This window comes from Epinephelus moara, chromosome 3 (assembly GCF_006386435.1).
Source record: "Epinephelus moara isolate mb chromosome 3, YSFRI_EMoa_1.0, whole genome shotgun sequence".
NCBI lineage: Eukaryota > Metazoa > Chordata > Actinopteri > Perciformes > Serranidae > Epinephelus > Epinephelus moara.
This window is the reverse complement of record NC_065508.1, coordinates 32549050-32572422: the sequence shown is the minus strand read 5'-3', so window position 1 is coordinate 32572422 and position 23373 is coordinate 32549050. Positions and strand designations below refer to the sequence as shown.

The 23373-nt window shown below is 42.1% G+C and overlaps 1 protein-coding gene across 3 annotated transcripts in view; it reads left to right on the top strand.

Moving 5' to 3' along the window:
* The first annotated feature begins 708 nt into the window (after positions 1–708).
* The window catches only part of ksr1a (kinase suppressor of ras 1a), a 35635-nt gene continuing 12970 nt past the window's right edge, over positions 709–23373 (top strand). For all 3 annotated transcript variants that reach the window (XM_050040807.1, XM_050040805.1, XM_050040806.1), the window contains exons 1-4: positions 709–1227; positions 12123–12263; positions 20622–20769; positions 20864–21353. In XM_050040807.1, the coding sequence (XP_049896764.1) occupies positions 1015–1227; positions 12123–12263; positions 20622–20769; positions 20864–21353 (992 nt within the window). In that variant the 5' untranslated portion in view covers positions 709–1014. The remainder of the gene's footprint in view (positions 1228–12122; positions 12264–20621; positions 20770–20863; positions 21354–23373) is intronic.

Here is a 23373-nt window from a genome sequence, read left to right as displayed (position 1 = left end):
GAGAAGGAGCACAGAGCAAGAATTCAAGAAGGGACTGACGTGGAAACAGCTGGAGAGGAAGGCCCAAGACAGACGAGGGTGGAAACAATTCATCAATGGCCTATGTTCCGAAAGGAATACAAAGGCCTAAGTAAGTAAGTAAGTAAGTAGGCTATTAACCTAACTTGCATGTCTTTGGACTGTGGGAGGAGTAATGCTGGCCCCCAGGCCCTAACAAGAGGTTTCAAACCCCTTTGCTGTGAGGCGACGGTTCTAACCGCTACACCACTGTGCAGCCCAGGACCCTAAAACTGAGGCAGCTAAATGGAATTAAGCCATCATTGGTATTAGCCTATTATCCACACCTGTGCTTCTCCTATGATGGAAAGTCAAAACACCTGCTTTGATAAATATCAGGTCCCTAAACAAAGCACCTAAATGGAATGCAGCCATAATTCATGTTACTATCTACAACAGTGCTTTTTCTGTTTCTGCTTTAGATAATGGTGCCACACACTTTGCTGTAATAATTTAACTTTACTTTAAAAAGTTATTAAATGTAATTGTACATACAATTCATTTGTGTGCGTGTGAGAACACGCGCGAGAGGGCGGGGGAAGTTAACGGGATGTAGCGTTGAGTGCGGTTTTTGTGACCTGCAGGCTATGACTTCATTTCCCAGACTGCACCGCGCCCCATGATGTTCCCAACAGCTGACAGACGGTGAAAGCCTCTGCCAGAGCTGTCGGTGGAAGCGAGTAGCCTGTCGTCGGTAGCCTACACGGACCGAAAATACAAGTCGAGCACTGCTGGACTTCGGAGCGCTCCACAGCCTGAGTTTACCGTCGAGCATCTCGCTTTGTTTCAAAAAATACATTTCGTTTTGCATCCTGACTTTTCCACATTAGGAGCTGGGGACATTTGCTGTCAGCTAACTTCCACAATAGGTCGCTGCGTCGCTGGACTGCTGCATGTGTCTTATTGTAGCTTAACAGTTTTGACTCCAGCCCTTCCAGCCGTGCCCAATGCTGAGGAATGGATAGTGTGTCTGCTAAAGGTGGGAAGATGGTCGAGAGTGATGAGCAGCCGGAGAGGGATAGCGGCGGCGGTGGCGCAGCGATGGCCGCACTACATCAATGCGAACTCATCCAGAATATGATTGAAATCTCCATCTCCAGTTTACAGGGGCTCCGGACCAAATGCGCCGCGTCCAACGACCTCACACAGCAAGAAATACGCACTTTAGAGGTAACCAGCTTTTCAGATCTGTCACAGCCCCGTCCTGCGATAGAGAGCAGTGTAGTCAAATTGCGGAGTCATGAAGCCCTAACACTATGTCCGCCTCATATAGGCTGAATATTGGCTGCAAGCGAGGCGCCCTATCTGAGTGTCAGAGAGCTGAGCACATTTTGTCGCTTCCAGTACACTGCTGGGGCGATGCATTGAGGGCTAGATGACTCAAATATGATTTTGCCTTCATTATTTCTGCAGAAGATCCCCAAACGGTTGAGATGTGACAGTTATTTGTGTGACCTCTTTCTCTAGGTGGAAATATTTGTCAGGAGCCCCTCGGATAGTTCACATCACCGTGCTGTGCAGCTGAATCCAGCCTGGCCTAATGGCACACATTCAATAATCTGATGCTGCTATAATTTATGCTCTGTTCCCTGCACAGGATTTTGTATGTGCAGCCCACAATAGGCACGCAAAATGAAATGTACGACGTGTTCCATGTTTTTTTATCTGTCTCCCCCTAAGCAGGCAGGGTTGATTTACGCGCTGCTTTCCTGCATCTGGATGCGGATTCGGTCCAGTCGTGTTGGGATGACTTGACATTGCTTTGCGCAAGAGCCATGGCTTTGTAGGGCCTCAGTGTATCCTACTATAGTAGGCAGTGTGATGGAGAAGTCATGCCTGGTAGCATGCGAAGGATGCACTCAGTATTTTCTGTCTCTAGCCTTACAACCATCCTTGCATGTTAAATTATAAAATCCAGATTCAAAATGTTTTTGTTATATAAAGTGGGACTTATTTATCTTTTTTTTTTCTTTTTTTTAAAATTCTTTCTCATCATGTGAATTTTATTGTGACGCTGTTATAGTCATTTTTAAAAGGGTCAGTTTTATCTCAGGCCTGCATGTTTCCACCCGTGGGATGTTTACAGTCACTTATTGTTTTTGTAATATTCTCAGCTGCAAGATGACTGAAGGAGTCATGTCATGGAAAGTCCAGCTTCATGTTGTTAGTAACAATGCCATGAGGGGGCAACAGGCCCTGCTTCTGCTGAGGAGGCTGATGGGAAGAGGGGCTTGGCATGGGGTATAAAAGGCGGATACAGGACATTTTAATTAGACGTGGAGTTGTGGAAATCAGTGGAATAGTACAAGGTAAATGCCCACAAGTAGAGCAATATATCTTTGGTATAGGCTCCAGACATACTGACATTCTAGAGACATGATAGATGGTAAATGGGTTTTCTTGCTCATGGTTTATTTAAGCGTTATACCTTGGATAAAAGGAATATCCACTCCTGATTGGCTCCAGGCTATCAATTATCCATGTCTGTTTTATTTCTGTATAACTGAACACCCCACGAACAATTGTGCCGTTGCCCCTAAAAACTAATGTTCCAGAAAGCTCTGAGCGTTTAGTTTCAGTCACACAACAGACGCAATAGCCTGGCTGAACTGGTTTTCAAGTGACCTTCACAATGGTCAAGAAGCAACATAGAGTTACAGTGTATTTGCAGTCTTGTTACTGTCACATTGTTTGCCCCAGCAGGCCAGGTAGCAGCGCAAAAGCTCTATTTGTGATGGTAGTATCAAAGTCTGCAGGAAAACGAAATAGAACAAGATGACAAAGCAATCTCATGTTTTCAGGCGCAGCTTTTTATCCATTTTCATAATGTCCACAAAATAATTTGGTAGATTCTTAGCTGGCTGGCAGGCACGAGGTGCAAGTTGGCAAGCTACTGTGTGGGAACAAATTTTCACAGGCTCAAGTAAAGAAGCCCAGTATTAAATGAAACATTCAAAGTATTAAACTGAAATAGAAACCAGATCAGATCAGTTTGTGTGTTGTCCGTTTTAGCCCCCCACTGCTTTAGTGCAGTGAGTGTGAGTGAAAAAACATGTCTGGTGAGAAGAACATAGTCTGCTTGAGTAGTTTGCACAAAGAAATGTGAAGTTCACGGCCTGTTGTGCTCTACGTACTTCAGCTCTTCTTCATCCGTTGTCATGCGTACCCTGTCGTCACTGCGTGGAACAGGATGTGATCTGGCAGAGTACTTCCTGCGCTACACTGTCTTATGGGTGAATTTTTGAACCGGCATTGTTCTACATGACAATGGGCACACCATGCCGCTCTCACATGTTTCTTGAAGGCTATTAAAACTGCTCTGAGGTCACTTTCCTGTAGCTAGAGGCCGTTGTGAGGGGGTATCCCTGAAAGTCAGAAGTGGAAACAGTGGGTCTGGTTGCTTCGAGTTAGCTTAGCTGGTTTGTGGTTTAGCAAAGTTTAGCGTCCCTCCCTTCTGCATTTTGAGGATCAGAACAACTAGAAATCTTTGATTTGAAAGCTACCACTTCCTGCAGTGGAGACGATAAGAGCCTCAGACTGCTCACTGGAAACAGGTATGGTAGATGCTTTGTGGTTTACAGCACAGCTAAATGTAGATCTTAAAGGTATATTTATGACATTTTTTAAGTCTTATTTTCACTGATTATAACTGTACTTTTGTCTAACGGACAAGCTGTTTCTGATAATCAGCCTTGCCTCACATCACACAGCACATATGTAGCTTGTGCATAAAGCTATTTGTCTGTCCAAATGTCCAAAGTAAAGATAGGATGTGACAAAAATGTGATCAACTTGTCTGAGAACATATGAGTAGAAATATCTTTGGTCACATCTCAAGTCAAAACTTTCAGAAACTTCTCTTGATCTAATCAGTTGCTGTTGGTCTGATTATGCATTAGCTGAGTTGTTGATTCATTTTAAGAAGTGTTACAGGGTTTTTTTTACTTTGTCAGACAGACCTTTGTCAGTTCCACTTACATTTTTGGTGTAATGTGTACGTCATATCATGGTTTGTTATTTTTTTTTTGGTGTCTCTACTCAGCTGTGTGAGGCTAAAATCTTCCTTTCACTGTAGCTGCAGGTGATGCTCCATTTTAATGGTTTTGTTAATTTTGAATTGTAAGATCTTTTACTGTCGCGTTATTCTTTCTCACTTTCTTATTCCTGTATGGCGTAGATACAGGGTGAGCAGATGAACGAGTAGTTCCTCTTGCTTTGATTCAGACTCTACTAAAAGAAGTATTTTACTGCTTAAAAGATGGTCTTTTCATAAAACTAGGCTGTCTATGCAGTAAAGAGAAGCAAATACTTTTGAAATTGGTGCTACATGATGAGAAAAGGTGGCTCTGGCATTCACTTTTGCTCAAGAGGTAGAAAACCTACAGCTGCCAGAATGCACTTTGCCACACCAGACCCATAAATGCGTATGCTGGTAGGTGACAGTAAACAATAAGTCAAAATATGTTTCTGAAGACTGAGGCGAGAATCAGGCAACGTGGCAGCAGAACCTTGGTTTATATTTGCTCAGCACTGCTTAGTTTTGCTGTTTGAGTTCAGTTTTTTTCAGTTTACACAATACAGGAAACAGTATGGCATCCACTTCCTGTTCACAAATACTAAAATATATAACTAAAACATATTAGGTGAGAAACTGGCAATACAGTAACAGAATCTCAGTTAATATTTGATGCCTAGCTTTACCGTTTGATCAGAGTTTGAGAGAGCGAAAGAGGGGCGGCTCTCTTTCACAATCCATTTTATACTCTTCATGTCTGTGAAGCAGAAGTACTTTTTGTAGTTCAAGCAACAGACCCAGAGCCAAAAATCACGTCATCAGGCGGATTTGAGCAAGGAAATGAACAGAGATATCTGGGCGCTGACAAAATGGAATGCATTTTACCAGAGTTCTTTCACACATACAACTCACATTGTCATGATACAAAGCCGGTTGAAAATCAAAGTATCCCTTTAAGTGACAGTACAGTTGCTGTCTACTGTCATATTTATTGTCCGTTTTTAAAACTCAAGACATTTTAAACACTATAGAAATGTGGTCGAGTCTACGAGCTTCCTAGTTGCTGTTATGTACCTGTCTTTAACCTTTGAGCCCCCTGTGAGGGGACAAGAGAAAAAAGAATTTGTCAGTGCAACCTTTATGAATAAGGCAGCTCAACAGTTTATTCCTCAAATATGTAACCTACATTAAAACAATACATTCAAGCTCTTTTTAGCTTTTCTTCTGGTTCGTTTTTTAAATCAGAACAAAGGAGTTTGAACTGATCGAAAAGCTGGTGAATGCTAATCGGGCGTCTACATAACAGTCAAATACAGAGTCAAATGTCTGGATGTCTTTCACCAAGCTTTTAAGCGGAGCTAGCGGGCCATGGGGCGCTGTCTTGATCAGCAGTCTTACTTCCTATGTCTTTACTGGCATACCATTTTGAAACCACATCTTGCCATAAGTGTGCACTTTCACTTCTTGCTTCGGCCCTCCTCGCAGATTCATTTGCCACATGCCTTAAATTGTCAGCAGATTCTGGAGCTAATCATAGAGTCAGACTGACTCTGTAGGCCCTGATACAAATATAATTCCAAATTTCAGCCAGTATGTCAGGTGCTGGAGTTCAGACATGCACAAGACATCCGGAAAAACTCATCTCTGTTGTCTCTGATCCTTGACCCATTGATGTGGGAGGCGTATTATAGCTCCACGATCTTCGAATTCTGGCAGGCACACTGGCTTCCCACATCATTGACCAGGTGATCACATTGAAAACATTCAGTAGCAGCCAGACATGATAGATGTCATCACTACTGAAGCTTTAAGCACCTTTAATTCATGTGATGATTTTTGAGAGAACCGTGTGAGGTCAAAGTAGTTGTCACACTCGAGGTGCAAACGGGCATCGCTCCCATATCGCACTGGAGGGCCATCAAGAGAGGCTTGAACTCACTTTATACTCTCATTGAGAGAGCTTTATAATTCCACTTGAACTGTGTGTTTTTTCTGCCTTGCCAGTGAGAGGATAATGATACTGGCCTCTCAAATGGAGTGCTAACTGGTACTTCACTTTTCACATGTTAATCCCACTCAGCCTGCCTCTCATTCTGCCTCTGTATTACTTTTACTGTAGCTCTTTATGTATTCCTGACTTTTGCTTTATCATATCCACTGGGCGCTGCCTTAGCAGCTTGTTTGTCCAAAAACATGATCCAGACACTTTTTAAACATGAACTCAGAAACATCCTGTCAACAGAACCCGAATGTTTTGCTTACGTGCTGCATTTTACATAACCCTGAAATGAAACAAGTGTGCTGGATATTTGTTCACTGCTGTAAATCTTTACACAAAAGCAATTCACCGTCTTATCTTTTTAATCACTGCTCTCAGTAATGATCAGCAAACAGCCAAGCGTCACTCTGTTTTGTCTCCTCATGGTGTTGGAGAGAGTTTTTGCTGTGCGCTCGTGGTGCGAGCTGTTGTGGCTGCATCTATATTTAGACATCTTTCTTCCTACGCATTTTCAGGGTTGGTTGTTAAATAAGAAAATCAAATGACGCGCAAAGAGCCTGTGCAAGAGGGGAGAGCAGGGAGGAAAGGGGAGGGGAGAATCAAAGCCAATCCGCTGGGCTTCTTCTTATGACATGACAACCGCTGTGTATGTGTGTGTGTGTGTGTGTGTGTGTGTGTGTGTGTCTGTGTCTGTGTCTGTCGGAGGCCTAGGAGAAGACAATGGAGAATGTCGTTCACATGAGGCAAGAGAGGAAACACAACTCTAGTGACTGTAGCAATGCAGACCCAGTCTCTGTTTCCTTTTTTGCGGTGTTGTCAATATGGACTGGATGTGGAAATCAGGATGGTTGAACAGTGTGGGCAGGCCTTAATCTATTCTTAAACTGACTCAGGATGAGTTGCATTACATCCTGTAATTTTGAGGTCTGCTGTACTTCTTATGTAGAAAGGGGGGGTATTTGGTTCCTCCAAATCAAAAGGAAGTTAGCACGGCATGTGGAGTTGTAAATAGTTAAAATTGCGGCAATGTATATTAGCAATTTACTTGAAATGTGTCCTTTTGGGGGAAAATGTATATCCTTAACTTTCACATATTGTCAGTTTTCACAGAAGTAGTTTATCATCCACAATTATCAACGGTTCCATTAAATTTTTGTACTTCTTATATGTGTTTTGTGACCTATAAAATGGCTCCACTGACCACATATTTTGTCAAATATATTACAGTGTAAGCCTAAACAAGGCCAGTGGTCTGCTTGTGTGTATGTGTGTAGGTTGTAGGCAGGGACATACACTAACCTTGTACAACCTTACCACAGAGAGTTGGAGGCCATTCTGTCACCTCCTCACCCCCCCTCCAGCCCAGCCTAGCGTAGGGGTCAACTTGCACTGGTGGTAACAATGATGGAGGAGGGGCAGCAGGCCATTGTCAGGATCTGTCAACCATGTACGAACAGCCCCCCGCCAGAAATCCATGTGACCTGGCCTCTGTGTAACTAGGTCTGCCTGGCTTCATTGTGTTTTTGTCTTTGGACATTTTTAATCTTTTTCATTGTGTAGATAAAACTGTGCATCAGCCTTAAAGCATCTACTCACCATGGTTTATTTAGATGCATAATCCTGTTTAAAATGTGCCCTTAAATTTGCCCAGCTCCAGTGCTACTGTTGCTACTGTCCAACTCAATTGCCAGAAAAAAATGTTGGCATTGTACATTTCTGCACACCATGGACATGTTACATTGGCAAGTTACAATGAAACTTATGTTTCAACAGTGTTGTTGTTAACATGGTTGGGTTTAGGCACAAAAACAACAGTTTTGGCATAAAATACCAGGTAAGGGGGGCACAATCCCTGCTGGAAATGCAGCATTCTGTCTGTAAAAAAACAAACACTTTATGTGCCACTATACTGGCAGGAAACACAGCAACATCTCCGCAAAATTCAACCGCTTTTTGTGGCATTATGCCTGCTTGAAAAACATTGATGGGTAGCTACAAAAACTCATGTTTAGTACCTAAAAAGCAGCTGGAAATTCAATGATAGCCCGCTACAAAACACCTATATTTGGTGCCTAAAAAGCCACAGGAAAATCACTGACAGTTTGCTGCAAAACACACATCTTTGGTGCCCAAAAAGCAGCTAGAAAAACAGTGACATTTGCTACAAAGCACCTGCATTTGGTGCCTAGAAAGCTGCTGGAAACACAACAGTGACTTGCTTAATCACAACCTGTTTTGTTGTTTGTATGTCAACCACTTTTTGTTCTACTATACCAGCAGGAAAGGCAGCTTTGTCTTGTTAAAAAACAACTGATTTTCTTGGCCTTTCCCCTGCAGGAAAAACAGGGGTGGGTTGCGAGAAGACATCCATGCTTGGTGCATAAAAAGTACAACAGAAATGATGTGGATGCAGCTTAGTAGGCATCTCACCTAAGTGACACACCATGCACCATCCCCTCCACCTCCTGGTGACAAAGTCAGCTCATACACTACATCACTTTAGAAGCATTGATATAATATGTATGAAATGTACAAATGTAATGTATCCACTGTTTGCAGAAATGTACAATGCCAACATTTATCTCAGGCGACAGGGCTGCGCTGTCACATTCCACATTGACTGTGATACTGGCTAGAGTTGCTACATGTAAAGACAGAGCAGCGTTCAGGCTACAGCCAAAAAGTAACAAAAGGACCACTGCTCTCAGGTCACCTTGTTGCTAATAGTGATAATATTGTATTGTGGTTTTATCTGATTGCATTCGGCTCATAGGTTATACTGTTAAGACTGTATTTTGCACGGGCCTTTAATGGTTGGTAGCTATTATGACACAAGGCATAGAAATGCTTCAGTGAGCCTGTTCTGGCAACAAGAAACGTGAGCATTTTCAGTCGGAGAGAAATGACCTGACCTTCCTGTGAGAATATAATTTTCTGGGATCGAGCGTCGTCGCTCAGTTCTCAGACAGGCCGTGCTATCCTCGGCAGGTGCACCAAAGTGGCTGTGTCAGCAAGAGCCTGGAGAAAACAATTGGAGCAGTGGGATCTGCTCCCTGAGTCTGCTGTGTCAGGCAGGGCTGCTGCTGGGACTCCTCTCCCCTCTCCAGCGGCTGACACACTGGCTGTCACTCATCTCCTCACAGCATTAGGCCGTTGCCATGGTGTTGTTTAGCCGTGCTGACAGGTGGGCTCTGACGCCATTTCTCCTCCTCCCACCTCCAGGCCACACGTCAAATGCTGCTTTCTCCACTCTGCACCAAAAATAATATGCAAGGGGGGGCTGTCATTATCTCTTGGTTTGTTGATATGCCTGACTGTGCTCTCAACACAAATACGCACATTACTGATATCAGTTAGGGATTTGGGGACTTGTGTAACTGTATCCACCTTATTAATTTAGGGTGGCAGTAGATAAAGTGAATGTTCTGTGTGACCGGAGATAAAAATGTTTTTTGTTGCTACCACAGTTATCACCACGATGACATCTGTGTGTTGAGATGTTTTGTGTCTGAGCTCTGTGTTTCACATGTATGGGAAAATCCCACTGAAATGTTGCTGACGACTCAGAAGAGGGGTTGCTAGGTAACCTGACGTCACAGGACTGCACTAGTGTATAGGGGGGTAAAGCGGGAGGCTAGCTCATTAGCTACATCGAGTAAAGGCCTCTTACTGTTGGCCATGCTAGTCCACATCTCCAGAAACAGTACATTCAGACACTTGATGAGACATCTGAATAATCTGTGAGGCTCTGTAATACACAATGTAGGTTTGTAACAGATTGGATATAAAACATAGCACAGCTTCACATTGTTCAGCCTCCCATCTGCTTGGTATACATGCTTGTCTACTTGTATGTTTGCATGTGTCTTCATGCTTATTTGTGTTTCCAGCCGCAAATGTGTATAAACAAGAATGCTGAAGGGGGGAGCAAGCTGCCAAGTTCTTATTGGCTGTGCTCAAAGGTCAAATGCATGCAACTAGAAGGAGGTTCAAGAAAAGATATTTGGAATGTTACACCACTTCATTGTTTAACTTTTTATAAGCAAGTGTTGTTTTTAGTACCTTGTGAGGAGAGATTGTGTAGGCATTGGCATGTTTTGACAAGGCATTGACATGTTTTGACTAATTTTGATCTTCAAACACGTAATTTCCCTCGTGGTTTTATGCACCAGTTTATGTTGCAATTGTCTTTAAAAACTTCAAAATAAAAGTCCTCTGCTATCTTAATGTTTTTGTTGGCGGTGACAAATGTCCTAGTACTAAATATTGAGGGGGACATGTCCCCTGCCTTCCCCCACCCCGATCTCTACGCCTGTGATGTTATGCTCCTTGCTTGTAAGCTTTGAAAATGTCACTTTTTATTGGTTTACATTCAATAATGCATGCTGTTTAATTATTTTATAGTGCTCTCAGTGCAGCTGATAATAGATGAGTAATTGCAGAGCTGAAAAGCTGCAGTGGAGTCGACACGGAGAGCATTTACATCCTTTCCATCCTCTTTCATCTCCCTGGCCCTCAGTGGAGATGCTTTTGTTAGCTGCCACGAAGCAGCCTTTTTACATCCCAAGGCCACACTTTCTCAGAGCGGCGTGGCTGTGTGAGTTTCTGTCTGCTCGGTGAGTAGATGTGTCACGGAGAAAGCTGAATGAGCAGAGAAAGACGTGTGCTCCCCATTGTTGCTCAAGCACTCAAAAGGTGCGTGGCAGGGTCGAGAGCTAGCTGGTGTCGCCCGGCTCATCTGAAGGTGCTGCCTGCTGTAATGGACTCTTACAGATAGACTGCGAGATAAGGAGACACACTATACGGCCGTGCCAGGCTGCACAACGCGGGCCGCTGCAAACCAATACCGTGGTGTTCATTGTGATACTTACTCACAGGACCACTGCACTTGACATTGGCTTGGGGTAAAGTCTCGCAGCTTTATTGTGTTGTTGAATATGAGTGTTTTTGAGACGATGACAGGTCTGGCTTTCGAGCACAGCAGGGTTTGGGATGTTCTGGTAACTGATGCATGGTGAGACGCTACAGCAAAGGCCTTCACCAGGGCTTTAATCATTAACGTGCTGAATAGCAGATGCAAGGCTCAATAGAAAGATTGTGTGTAGGGGGGGGTTATGCATCAGTAAGCCACTATCCTGAGTGATCTTGGCAGGCATGCGTCTTCCTCTCTCTTCTCCTCTTCGTTCACTCCCCTGCTTCATCAGCAGCGCCACCAGAGTGTGGAGGTACTGGGGACACTCTCTGGTGTGAAGGAAGATTTCCTTGTAGCTTTGTCCTCAACTGGCTCGCACATGAATTGTGTCGTTTTTTCTGCATTTTATGTCATACATAAATACATATAGGGCTGATTGTGACTAAAGGTGCAGTACTGTACCATGTTTTGTAAGAGCTGCAGATGAAAAGAGAGCACAGTACCTCTGAAACTAACAGGAGAATTGACTGGTCATATGGCAATTTCTTCCGTCGTTATGTCACTGAGCAGCTTCCTTGTTCCAAATACACTTGTTTGCTGTGCCAGCACCACAGATGCTCTCATTAGATGACCAGCTCATTGTTCCTCTGTATGATAATAGCTGTTTATATCTAATTAACTGTCTTGTGCACTGGGGGCACGGGGAAATCGGGTTAAACAAACACTGGAATCGTTACTGCAGGTACATTGAGTTCAGAATGGAAAAACAGTGTGAGTATGGAGTAATTCATGCATCAGGTTAACCTTAATTGTATTGAAGAGACATCTGTTGATTGCAGAGGTGATGAATGTACAGTAAGATGGATTTGGCCTTATCTAAGGTCACTTTTGTGGAAGCAACAGTAGTCAGTAGTAACTGTGTTACTGCTCCAAAGAGCTATTTGTTATGTGTGGTGTTGCAGAAACAATAAATGGCACATACCGCATAATTTCTGTGTCATCTCAACAAAAAATTCCACTGCCAACACAGAGGTGTGACAGTGAAGGCCTGCTCCTTTAGCTGTAGCCAAGCACGCTGTGAGTCTCCCCCTCTAACCTGCCCCTCCCATCTGTGCTGTGTTCTCTATTGCTCCCTGCAGGTGAAGCTGATGAAATACATCTGTAAACAGCTGCAGTGCAAGCAGAAAGTGCCAGAGACAGAGAGGCCCGAGGCCCTGGACAGCTACCCGCACTTACGAGACTGGCTACGCACCATCAACCTGCGACCAGAGCTCATCGAGGTAGGTCACGTTGTTCTGTGTGAACATCAGTGTCTCTCTCTCTCTGTCTTCTCTGGCCTGGGTGACTGATTGTGTCACATTTATGTGGATTCAGTGTGTGTACTCAGACTCCGCTCACATGTGGATGAGGAATACTTGACCAGTGACCAGCCAAATGTCTTTCTAAAAGAGAAGTGCTGTCATTTTTATGATCATGATATTGAAGTTGCAAACACTGAACTTGAACTGATTAATACTGAGAAAAAACTTTTTTTTATATATATTTTTTTTTTCAAAGCAACATGTTTAATGAGACCAATATGGTGAAGACAGCGACTGCTCGCTGTCACTCAGACAGGATGAACTTGTCCTGTTGACAAACTGATCTTGGTTGCATAACAAAAATCTAGCTTACTGCCATTAGTTTCGACATACATATATTTGTTAAAGTCTCACATTTCTTCAGGAAAATATTCATTGAAATTTGCATATTTGCAAATGTGTACGGTATGTTTGATTTTTTTTTTTCATTTTTCATCCAACCTTAGCTGCAGTTTCCAAATGTACTGGTAGGTCTATTAAAACTGCTCGTGTTATAATGGCTCTCCTGTATTTTCTACATAAGGATGAAAATCTTTTCCACAGATGACAGAAGCACAGCTGTTAAGTAATTTGAAGCAGATCAGCAAATATTAAAACATCATCTGGTGTCAATTGTTGTATTAGGCTAGAAAGTGACAGCTCAGTTTCGAGTCTATGAAAATGATGTGATGAATGAAACCAATAGCAGCATCATATGTATCCTTTATTTAAGGATATATATGATGTAACAATGTTTTATACTGCCCAAGAGGGCAGTATAAAACATAAAACATAGTCCTATCTATAAAGGTGCTTTTGCCTTTATAGATAGGACAGTTAAGCGTGAAGGGGGGAGAGAGTGAGGAAATGACATGCAGCAAAGGGCCACAGGCTGGAGTCGAACCCTGGCCGCTGCGGCAACAGCCTTGTACATGGGGCGACTGCTCTATCCACTAAGCCACCGACGCTCCAGACGCTCCATGTGATTACAATTTTAAAATAAATTAGGAACAGGCACATTGGCTAAAAGAGCAAATTTCCCGATCCTTTAAAATCAACTTAAACTCCCCCACAGTAATCAGGACTGCCAATTTCAGATCCTTCTGTAAATGATTCCAGGACGAAGGGGCAGCGTATTTAAAAGCTTTTTTGCCGAGAACTGTTCTCACCTGTGGAACCTGAAGAATATTACAAGAGTGAAGGCCATATTGATTTTGGTTTCTGCACATGTATGTAGAAAGATAAGAGGGAACCAGGCCAAGAATAGATTTATATATAAAAACCAACCAATGCGAGAGCCTGTGGACATCAAAGTGTACCATGGTGGCAGTGTTGCCCTTTGATGGCCTTGTCAGAGCTGACCTTCAGATTGAGGCCTATGGTCCACACAGACTCGGGTATTTTTGAAAGCAGGGTTTCCCCTCCTTTGCTTAAAAGGAAAAAAAATCCTGTCCACACAAGCATTGTTAAAAAACATCCAAATAAAAACGCATAACACAATTGAAGCACCGTCAAGAGCATGCCAAACCAACAGGTAGTGATATAATCGTAACCCTAAAGCCAAGCAAAAAAGAAGATGAAAATGTTGGCCAATTAGAAGCCTGAAAAAGACTATTACCAGAAGGCTACCTTGAGCAGTGACCTCCTTAGCACATTCTGAGAACTCAGTTGCTCACTATAGTGGAAGAGTAATTATACATTTATGTGTGAACATGTAAAAAGCCCCGTTAGATTAGATTAGAGCCAGCACTATTATAGTCATGTCCGCCATTGCACGAAATGTTGCCTCATTTGTGACACCTCAAAAAGGAGATAACATTGCAAACTTTGACGTCACAAGCCAAAAACTCTTTTTTTTTTACCCACACGTCAACAATGAGAACAGAGTTTCTGAAAATCTTTAACCTAGATTGAGTTTTACAAACAATCAAATTGGTGTGGACAAAAGGCCAATATACATGTGTTCATGTGGACAAGGCTTGAGAGCCTGAGTTCAGTAATATCTTTCACATGTGTTTGTCTCTGAGCAGGACCCAGACTGCCCACCAGCTTTTCTGACCTCTGTCCTCTTTATGGAGGAATGAGGGCCCTAACAGAGACACTTTTACATCATCTATACATCTGATTTATAATTATAAACATACTAAAAATCAAAACTTTTTCACTATTTGCTGCTTACCTAGAGGTTACTTTTGGTCATGTAAAACTACTCCCATCGCTGTGCGCAGTTCTCTTATTACTATGGTTTTTATTTATCTTGTTATGACTTATGAGATAACAGCTAGTTTGAGATCCCCTATTAAAGATATTAACTGCATTGCATTATGCTCAGGCCTTTGCATAAGGAAGCTACAGTGTTAGCAGTTAAGGTGCCTTTAACTGTTCAGTGACGATGTCTTCTGGATCAGCACCTCTCCTTACACCAGCACCCGGCAGCTAGCTGCTTCTGCACACCTGACACAAATGCATCAAATGCATACTTTCCTGATCTCACAAGTGTTGTGCAATTCTCATTCCACCAAGATTTGTTTGATTTTCTTGCAATTTCCTCTCCTTCCACCAGCTGCCCTTCCTGCACCGCTGTGAACTCCTTTAATCCCTCTCATCTACTGTATGTTTGCATTGTTCTTGTCTGTTTGTCTTTGTTTTATGACCTAACTGTAACCTGCTTATTTTTAACGTTTCCACACTTGTTATTCTTTAATATCTCCCAAGCTTGTGCGTGCTTTTTGTTTTGTTTTACTGCCGTGTTCCATATCTGATTATTTGTCTTCTGTTTAAGGTTTAGTCATATCTGTCATGTTTAGTGCTCTGTTTGCTTTTCAGTTTAGACGTCACCACCTTCCCTTTCAAAGAACTTGAGTTTTGTGATAGCATAGTGAAAGTGCTCATTTGTATGTGTTGTACACAAACTGGGATTTCCCAAAAGATGTAGAGCCGTCATGGCGTGTTGATGACCCATTTAGATCAAACATTACTAGATTGAGATTTCTACAGTGCATCTCCTCACTCTATACTTTGAGGGCCGGATTATGTAATAGGTGATCCAAAAAAAACTAACAATGATTGTATGTAGTGTTTTTTTTCTACCTGGAATCCAACCTCTCTGCCTCCATGCTGCAACTGAAAGTGAGGTATTACATAATCTTACACAAGCATGTGGATGCCATGTTGGCAAGCTTCTTACATGCCTCCTTCCTTCTGTGAACTAATCAATGTTGTCTGTGGCTTTGCTAAGCAGCCTTGCTGTATCTTGATTAACTCACTACAAAAACATTGCCAAAGCATTTTAAGTATTGCCATGAATCATCCTTAAAGGGGACCTATTATACGTTACTTATTTTTCTGTAATGTTATATGTTAAATGTTCATATTTAACCTGGCCAAGGTATCAGATAATGAGGTAAGTGTATGTAAAAGTAATGCCTTTGACCAAAAACCTCAGACTTCAGGCTTCAGACTGTTCTGAATGCTCTGTTTCCAACAGCTTTTTTTTTAATCTACTTTTGAGACAAGCTCGACATCAGCTCATGATAGCTTTCTTTATATGGTCATCTGCTCCAGGAATGCTACCGCAAGGGTAATGAGTAGCCTACACTGCTACATGCAGCTTCATGCTTACGTCAGAAAAAAACACATTTAGTCTTGGTTGCTGATGTTGTTCATTTCTCCCCGATTTCGGATCAAATTCCTGCTGTAATGGTATCCCCTTGTGAGGATTTTGGCTTTGTAGCTTTAATTGGTGATTTTTAACAGTAGAAAGTGCAGCGATACTCCATTACAGTCAATACCCTGGTCACAAGTACATGCTACATTTAGCTACATGCTAACATCTGGGAAACTTGTAATCTTGGTTGACTATGTTGTAGGCCTGGACGATTAATCGAATTTTAATCATGATTTCGATTTTGGCTTCTCACGATCATAAAAACATTATAATCGAAGAAAAACGATTAATGCGCCGCACGGCGCGGCGTGTATGTAAGTGAATGCACCTGTGTTATGTGCAGCAGCAGCAAGCGTGTGACGTGTGTGGATCAATAATATGTGGAGCGAGCGATTGAGAACATGGCAGAAAGGCAGCCTTTGGTTGAGAAGAAAGGTAGGACAACTTCAGTCATCTGTCATTGTCACGCTGTCGTGTCTGCCCCCCAAGACAACACGAGAGGGAAAAAAAAAGTCCAAAAAAGTTAATAACTTACAAATTATGGCGAAAAGGTAGTTTCTTGCAACCCTAGAATTAAGATAAAAATATTCACAAACGAAAAAACACTTCTGGTTGCTGATAAGTAGTGTTTAACTTTTGATTTAACACTAAAAATTAAAACCCTCGGCGCGCACTGCAGCGCAAGCAGACAGATGCGCGACTCAGAGCAGCATGTGTCACTGACACCAGACCGGTGGAAAATGTCACCATCAGCATATTATTTTACATCAATAAAATCTATTTTATCATTATTTTGAGTCACATTGTTGAAAGAATTTAGCTGTCTGTGTTCAAGCAGGATAATAGGTCTCCATTCATTGCACGTTGGGCTTTCTATTTCCTTGTCGGAGATGGTGTTGCGTTCAAGGTCCCCCCCAAAAAAGCGGGAGGAAAAAAAAGCAAGAATATTCGATTTTTTTTTTTTTCACAATCGAATCCCGTGCTATCGAACTTGGGTCAGCCCTAGTATTTATTTTTATTTATTGTTTTTATTGCTATTATTATTTTAATTTACTATTATTATTTTTATTTTTTTTACTTGTTTACTTGTTACTAATTTATTTCTGGCTGTTCTTTTAAGTTATAATTAAAGTTGAGTTTTGGTGGAGTTTTGAAATCAATGAATAATCGTGTTTATTAATCGTGATTTCAATATCAATCAAAATAATCGTGATTATTATTTTTGCCATAATCGTCCAGCCCTACTATGTTGTTAATTTATACCTGATGTCAGATCATATTACTTCTGGAACATGTCCAGTTATGAAGATTTTGGTTTAAGAGCTTTTATTGGTGATTTTTCATGGTAGAAAGTGCTCGGCTGCAAGTACACTGTTACACGTAGCTATATGCTAATGTCTGGGAAACGTGTAATCTTGGTTGCAGAAGTTGCTAATTTCTCCCCGATTTTGGATCATATTCCAATGAACGAGATTTTGGTTTAGAAGCTTTAATATGTGATTTTTCACGGTAGAACGTGCCTTTATATTCCATTACGGTCATTCCTCCAGCTGCAATTCGGTTGTAGAAACACTGCTAGCACAAATACAGAGCAAGCTGGGCTTTTTTGGGAGGGGGGCTTACAGGCGCTAAAATGGGGCGTTTCAGACACAGGGTGAATACAGGTGTTGCGGCAAATACCGTAAAATTTAAATTGTCAAATTTGACCTAAATAAGGGTTTAATGTACTTTTAAGTGGTTCATTTCTCTGTTTGTATGACACCCTTCTGAGGTACTTTCATTTTTAGTTCTATGCACATGTCTTTGCACAATACACATTAGTGTTATATTCTGGGACTTCTAAAATGCCGGCCAGTAAGCAGCCCATTTAACCACCAGTGTAACCATTTAACCCAGTTAACCCACTTGACTTAATGTGTAGACTTCATGACCATGCGATGTTAATTGCTGTGCACACATAAATGGCAAATCTGACCAATAACACTGTATCAAGGAGGCCGCAGTACAGCAATCATGTATGCAAGCTGTGTTGTTCATGGTGCTAAAATTGTAATGTTATTATGAGTGAGTAGGTGGGAGGGGAGCGGAGGGCCCACAGCCACTTCTGAATATCACATCACTCACCCGTGTGTGTGTGTGTGTGTGTCTGTGTGTCTGTGTGTGTGTGTGTGCGCTTCCTTTTTGCTTACAGTGTACACAGGAGTGTGGGAGGTTGCCCTAGTTTTCTGATCAGTGTTTGCCCTCTCAGAGCAAGGGTTTAACCTGACTGATAAGTGATTGCGTACTTCCCATGTCAGAAAAACATCCTAAACTTACTGGACTATCTCCCATTTCCTTCTGTGAGCTAGAAACAGTTTGTGCTGTCATTTTGCCCACTGTCTCAGTAACTGAACGTTCAACGAACAGTAAATACCTCAGGCTTGCAGGTCTTTATCCAGTCAGCTTCATTTTCTGTCTTTAACCACCTGCTCCTCAGTTATTCTTTTTCATTCTGATTGTGGTGTACACTGTATTACCAGTGTAAATGAGAGGAAACAGAGATAAGAGTAAATGGAACTAGCTTGAATGAAGAAAAAGAAAAAAATTAAGAATCCAAAAATGGAGAAAATTCGTAATGGACTGAAGTAAAAGGGGTCTTTACCACCAGCAAACAGCCCTGTCTTAGCGGGAACTGAAAGCCAGACTCCATTGAGGAAAAACAGTGATTTTACCTCTCTGAATACAGGAGCTGCTGGTCTGCCACTGCCTCAATCAGTTACTTTGTTTGAGTTACTGTGTGACTTTGGTGTTTTAAAGGGTTAGTTCGGATCCAGCAAGGTCACACAAAAACACAAACTATCAACTGAGGCAGTGGTCGACCAGTAGCTCCTGTGTTCAGGGAGGTAAAATTACTGTTTTTCTCAATGGAGTCTGGCTTTGAAGAGAGCATAGGTAAATGTCACTTTTAGTGCACTTCCCCATCGGAAAGGGATGTCCATATGGGAAGTATTGAGTATACAAGTGGATAAATGAGACTTGGATTATACTGCACGAGTTGTGTGGCAGTTTGCGAACAGATGTTATACACTAGTTTTGCTGTTGTTAAACGCAGATCCCTTTTACCGTTCATCAAGGATTTTTTTTTTCTGTTTTTGGATTCACATGCAAGAAAAACAAATTTTTCTTCACAAATTCAACATAACATGGGATGTGTAATTGTTATAAAAATGATTATCTGAGGGTCAAAGTATTCCTTTAAGAATTGATATATTAGCAGCATATAAGCAAAGGTTCCTTGTCTGATGTTCAAACCACTGTTTAACTAAATGGCGATTTGCCGCCAAGGTATCTGTAGCTAACAAGGACCAAGACATGTTTTATTAATCTAATCTCATAGTTAATTTTGAGCACTGTTTTACTGTCTGCTGATTTAGAAAACCTCATCCATTACATTGCATTTTGCTGTCTCTTTATTGTGTGATAAAAGAGTTGATTCACATTATAATGTCTAATATGACAAGTTGTCAGTTTGTCGCAAGGTGTCACATTATTGTGGACCTGTACCTTCTAAGTTTAGAGGGAAATGTGATTGCAAATCAAACCAGGTTGCATTGTATTAACCATGTATCTGTGTCTTATCCGAGTGTTATTTTTCTTCATTTCTAGCCTGCCACTGCTACACAGTCTGCCTCCCACTCTGATTTTTTGCTTTACTAATGCAATCCTCCACTTGCATAATGTTATGTTGTGTGATGTCTGTTGTCTTCCTGTTAGTTGCTGTCAAAGTTTCCTTCGCTTCTGTACAATCATCACTCTATCTAAGACTGTGCTTTACTTCATCCATTGCATAGATGTGTTGTTTAGGAAATCCTGAGTGTCTCTGAATGAACACAACTGACTGTCAAACAGTAGAATAAAAGGATTTGCATAGACACTGATTAAATATTAGTTCAGGCTCTGTCTTGACCCAAACTTGTCTGAGTCTAACATTCAAAACCAAGCACAAACAAGGTGGCCTTGACCACTGCAGATTTTGTGCACAAATCCTGTCTTAAGTTTTTACCACTATCTACAAATACAGGCATGAAACCACATCTGTGGTACTGAATAATCTGCACATCCAGATAAGTGGAAGACGCAGTATGATAAATGTCCCAAACATACAGGATTACCACCGATTTCCAGGAAGAGTGCAAGTCAGTGGTTGTATGACCTATTTAATACTGTAACATGCTGCCCTTTTTAATGCTGACTCTCAGCCTGGCAGCCATCATGGTGTTGAGACCACTGCAGTGTTACAAGATTTACAACTGAAGTTTTTAATGATGTTATATAAATGATTTCAAGCAGATTGTCTTTGCTTTTTCATTTGATACAGATGTCATCAGTTTTATTATGTCCACATTATTAAGTTTTAGGTACAGGAGAAGCTAATGTGCGTCTTGTTTCTGAAGATTTAGCAAATAATCACCAACAGCCTGATTATTATGTTTACTCTATAACTGTTATTCTCTCAGTGGTGTACCTGCTGATTGCTTTCTTGTTGCAGAGCTTCCCACTGGTACATCATGTATATTGCTTGTGTTTGTGCTCAGTCTTGTATGCTCATGGAGCGCTCACCCCCTCTTTTTCTTGTTATTGCTTGTCTACAGGCAGTTGAAGCAAAGTTGTCCCTGGATGCCTTACTGCAGATGACAGGTGCTCAGGTGAGGGATACAATGCGAAGACTAGGGTCCAGTTCAGAAGAATGTGCTAGGCTCAGTGCTGCCCTCTCCTGTCTGAAGAGTGCCACTGAATCAGGTATGTGTTTCCTCCATGGGAGCCTCAAAGATCGAATGCATCACATTGTATTCTTCTTGGACTTTCTGCTGATGGTGTTTTTCTGCTTGTCCAGGAGGTGAACTGAGAGAGGATGGCGGCCCCTGGCTGTCTGAGCCCACAAGGAGGGACAGTGGCTCTCTATTGACTGCAGACCAGCTAACCAGCCTGGGGACTCCACTCCGCCCTCACAGTCCCTCACCTCTCGCCCGCCCATCCGCCATCCAGTCCACCCCATCCACCCCCTGCGCCACCTTCCCTCATCCCCGCTCTGGTTCGGTGTCGGCAGCACCCACGCCCGAGGCGCTGGCATCATATGGCCACAGTGAAAGCCCTTTCACAGATCCATTCCCAATGTCCTTAGCTCGCGCAGCACGGCTCCACGGACACACATCCACCCCACCCATAACTCCGCCCTCAAAGAGGCGTCACCGACTGAAGCCCCCCTGCACTCCTCCACCTCCGTCCCGCAAAGTGCTGCATCTACTTCCCAACATCACCCTGACACGCAGCAAAAGCCACGAGTCCCAGCTGGGCAACCGCATCGAGGACCCGCCCACCAATAAGTAGGTGCTCAGAAAGATGTTTGGTGTAATATACTGTTACAATAATCACCTTTTACAAGAGCTTTCTCTAACTAGGTCAGATTAGAACTAAATCGAAATCCTCAGATCAAATTCTAATTGTAACACATTTCCGCCGTTGGCCTTGTTAGCACAGGTTTACGGGAATTGGGGAGTGTTGGGGAAAGTGCTGGGAGAGGAGAGCTACTGTAACGTATAGTTAACTAGCATTGTCTTTGCAGTTCTTTAACCATATTATGCAGGCATTTTCTTCAGCCTGGGGTCTCATTACTGTTTGCACCTTGATTTCTTAAGGTGCTTTACTACTTACTCTTTACTAATAATGGGTCTGATAAATCCAAATTTTACATGAACTGTTATGAACTTTAATTCTAAATAGGTCCCTTTGTATTTCCTGTTGGAATGCTTTACAGTGTATTTAAATTACATCAGCTAACAGGAAGCAAAGATGGACCCAAGCTAATGCCTAGTAATTGCCTAGGTCCAGACCTTTGAATCTGCCCACTCCATTGAACTCTGATTGATTCATCAGGCGTTGTGACATGAAACAGCAGTTTCTCAGTTAAAATAAAAATAACCTATGAACTCCGTGGTGCCACTCAGTTAGCCAATCAGTGCCATGCGCAGGACTAACACTGTTGTCAAGAGTTGTCAAGCAGTGTGCCAGAACCATTGAGGAACTATAACGACAATGGTGAGCTCTATAGACTAAACAGAAACGTCTGTCAAGGCTATTCTAAATTGACATGTCTCCTAATCTAAGGATCTGTGGATGCTAACACAGATGTCCTGCCAAGATGTAAACAAATCGAAATCAATTTTAGGGATCAGTGGAATTGTAGGAACTGTTTCATACCATTATCTATTTATTGAATGCTTGTGATTTGCCTTGACATTTGGTAAGATGACTTCAAACACTGTATTAGCCAATAGGCTTGGGCATCTTCAAGGTATAAGGGTATACTGGGGTATATAGAAATCCCAAAGTTCTGATTTTCAATACCGTCCAAAAAAACCAGACACTTCTCTGTCCATTAAACTGATACGGAGATGCTGTATTAACGTGATGTATTGTAGCGCACAGCACGTGCCACCAGAGGTCAGTGTTTACAGGTGAAACAGCTGTGCTGAGATCAACGCTAACTGAGAGTAGTGAGGATAATGTTACAGGACTTGTAAAAAGAAATGCTTCATAGGTCTCCTTGCTAACCAAATAAATAGGACTAGAGATGGAATCTTGAAAATATTGCCACAAATAATTTTATCTTGAGATGACTTTATCCAACCACAAAAGTAGTTTAATAGCCACATGATTTTATTCAACTGCCAGTCTGCAGCCACCACTGCTATATCATCTCAGCTCTGTTGATGTGTCCACATGTCCTTTGGTCATCCAGCAAGAATCTATGAAAAAAAGGTGCTCATTTGTTTCCTGTCTGTTCATTATTCATTGTTTTGTTTTGTTTTTTCATAAAAATTCCATTCTATACAGTATACCCCAGTGAATTGTCAGGAAGGTTTGAAGGTATAAAAAAAAATGACATGACACGACAAATTGAGGGAAGGGGTTTTGCTGCAAAGTCAACACATAGCAGGAGTGGGTGCTGTAGCCTACTTGAACAAGCATGATCATGGTGGTATTACAGTAATTGGGTTACTGTTGCAGCCTCGTGTTTCTTATCACCCACTGATGACAGCAGCTGTTGGTACAATTCTCGTGAAAACATCAGTCCAGTGTCTCGTTCTCACCCCAGTCTTACTTTGTGTCAGGACAGAGGCAGATACGCTCACATTCCCTCGCTCACCCTCTTTCTACATCCTTTCACATCCTGCCTGTTGCTCCTTTGCTCCGGCTGTATGAGTGGAGCTAATCCCCTCACAGATTCCCAGAGATTATGACTCATGTCAAAACAGGAAGTATTTCCTAGGACTAATGCTCAGAGGTGGCAAGACACACAATCTCTTTCTCTCTCTCCCTCATTTTTTTCTCTCTCTCTATTGT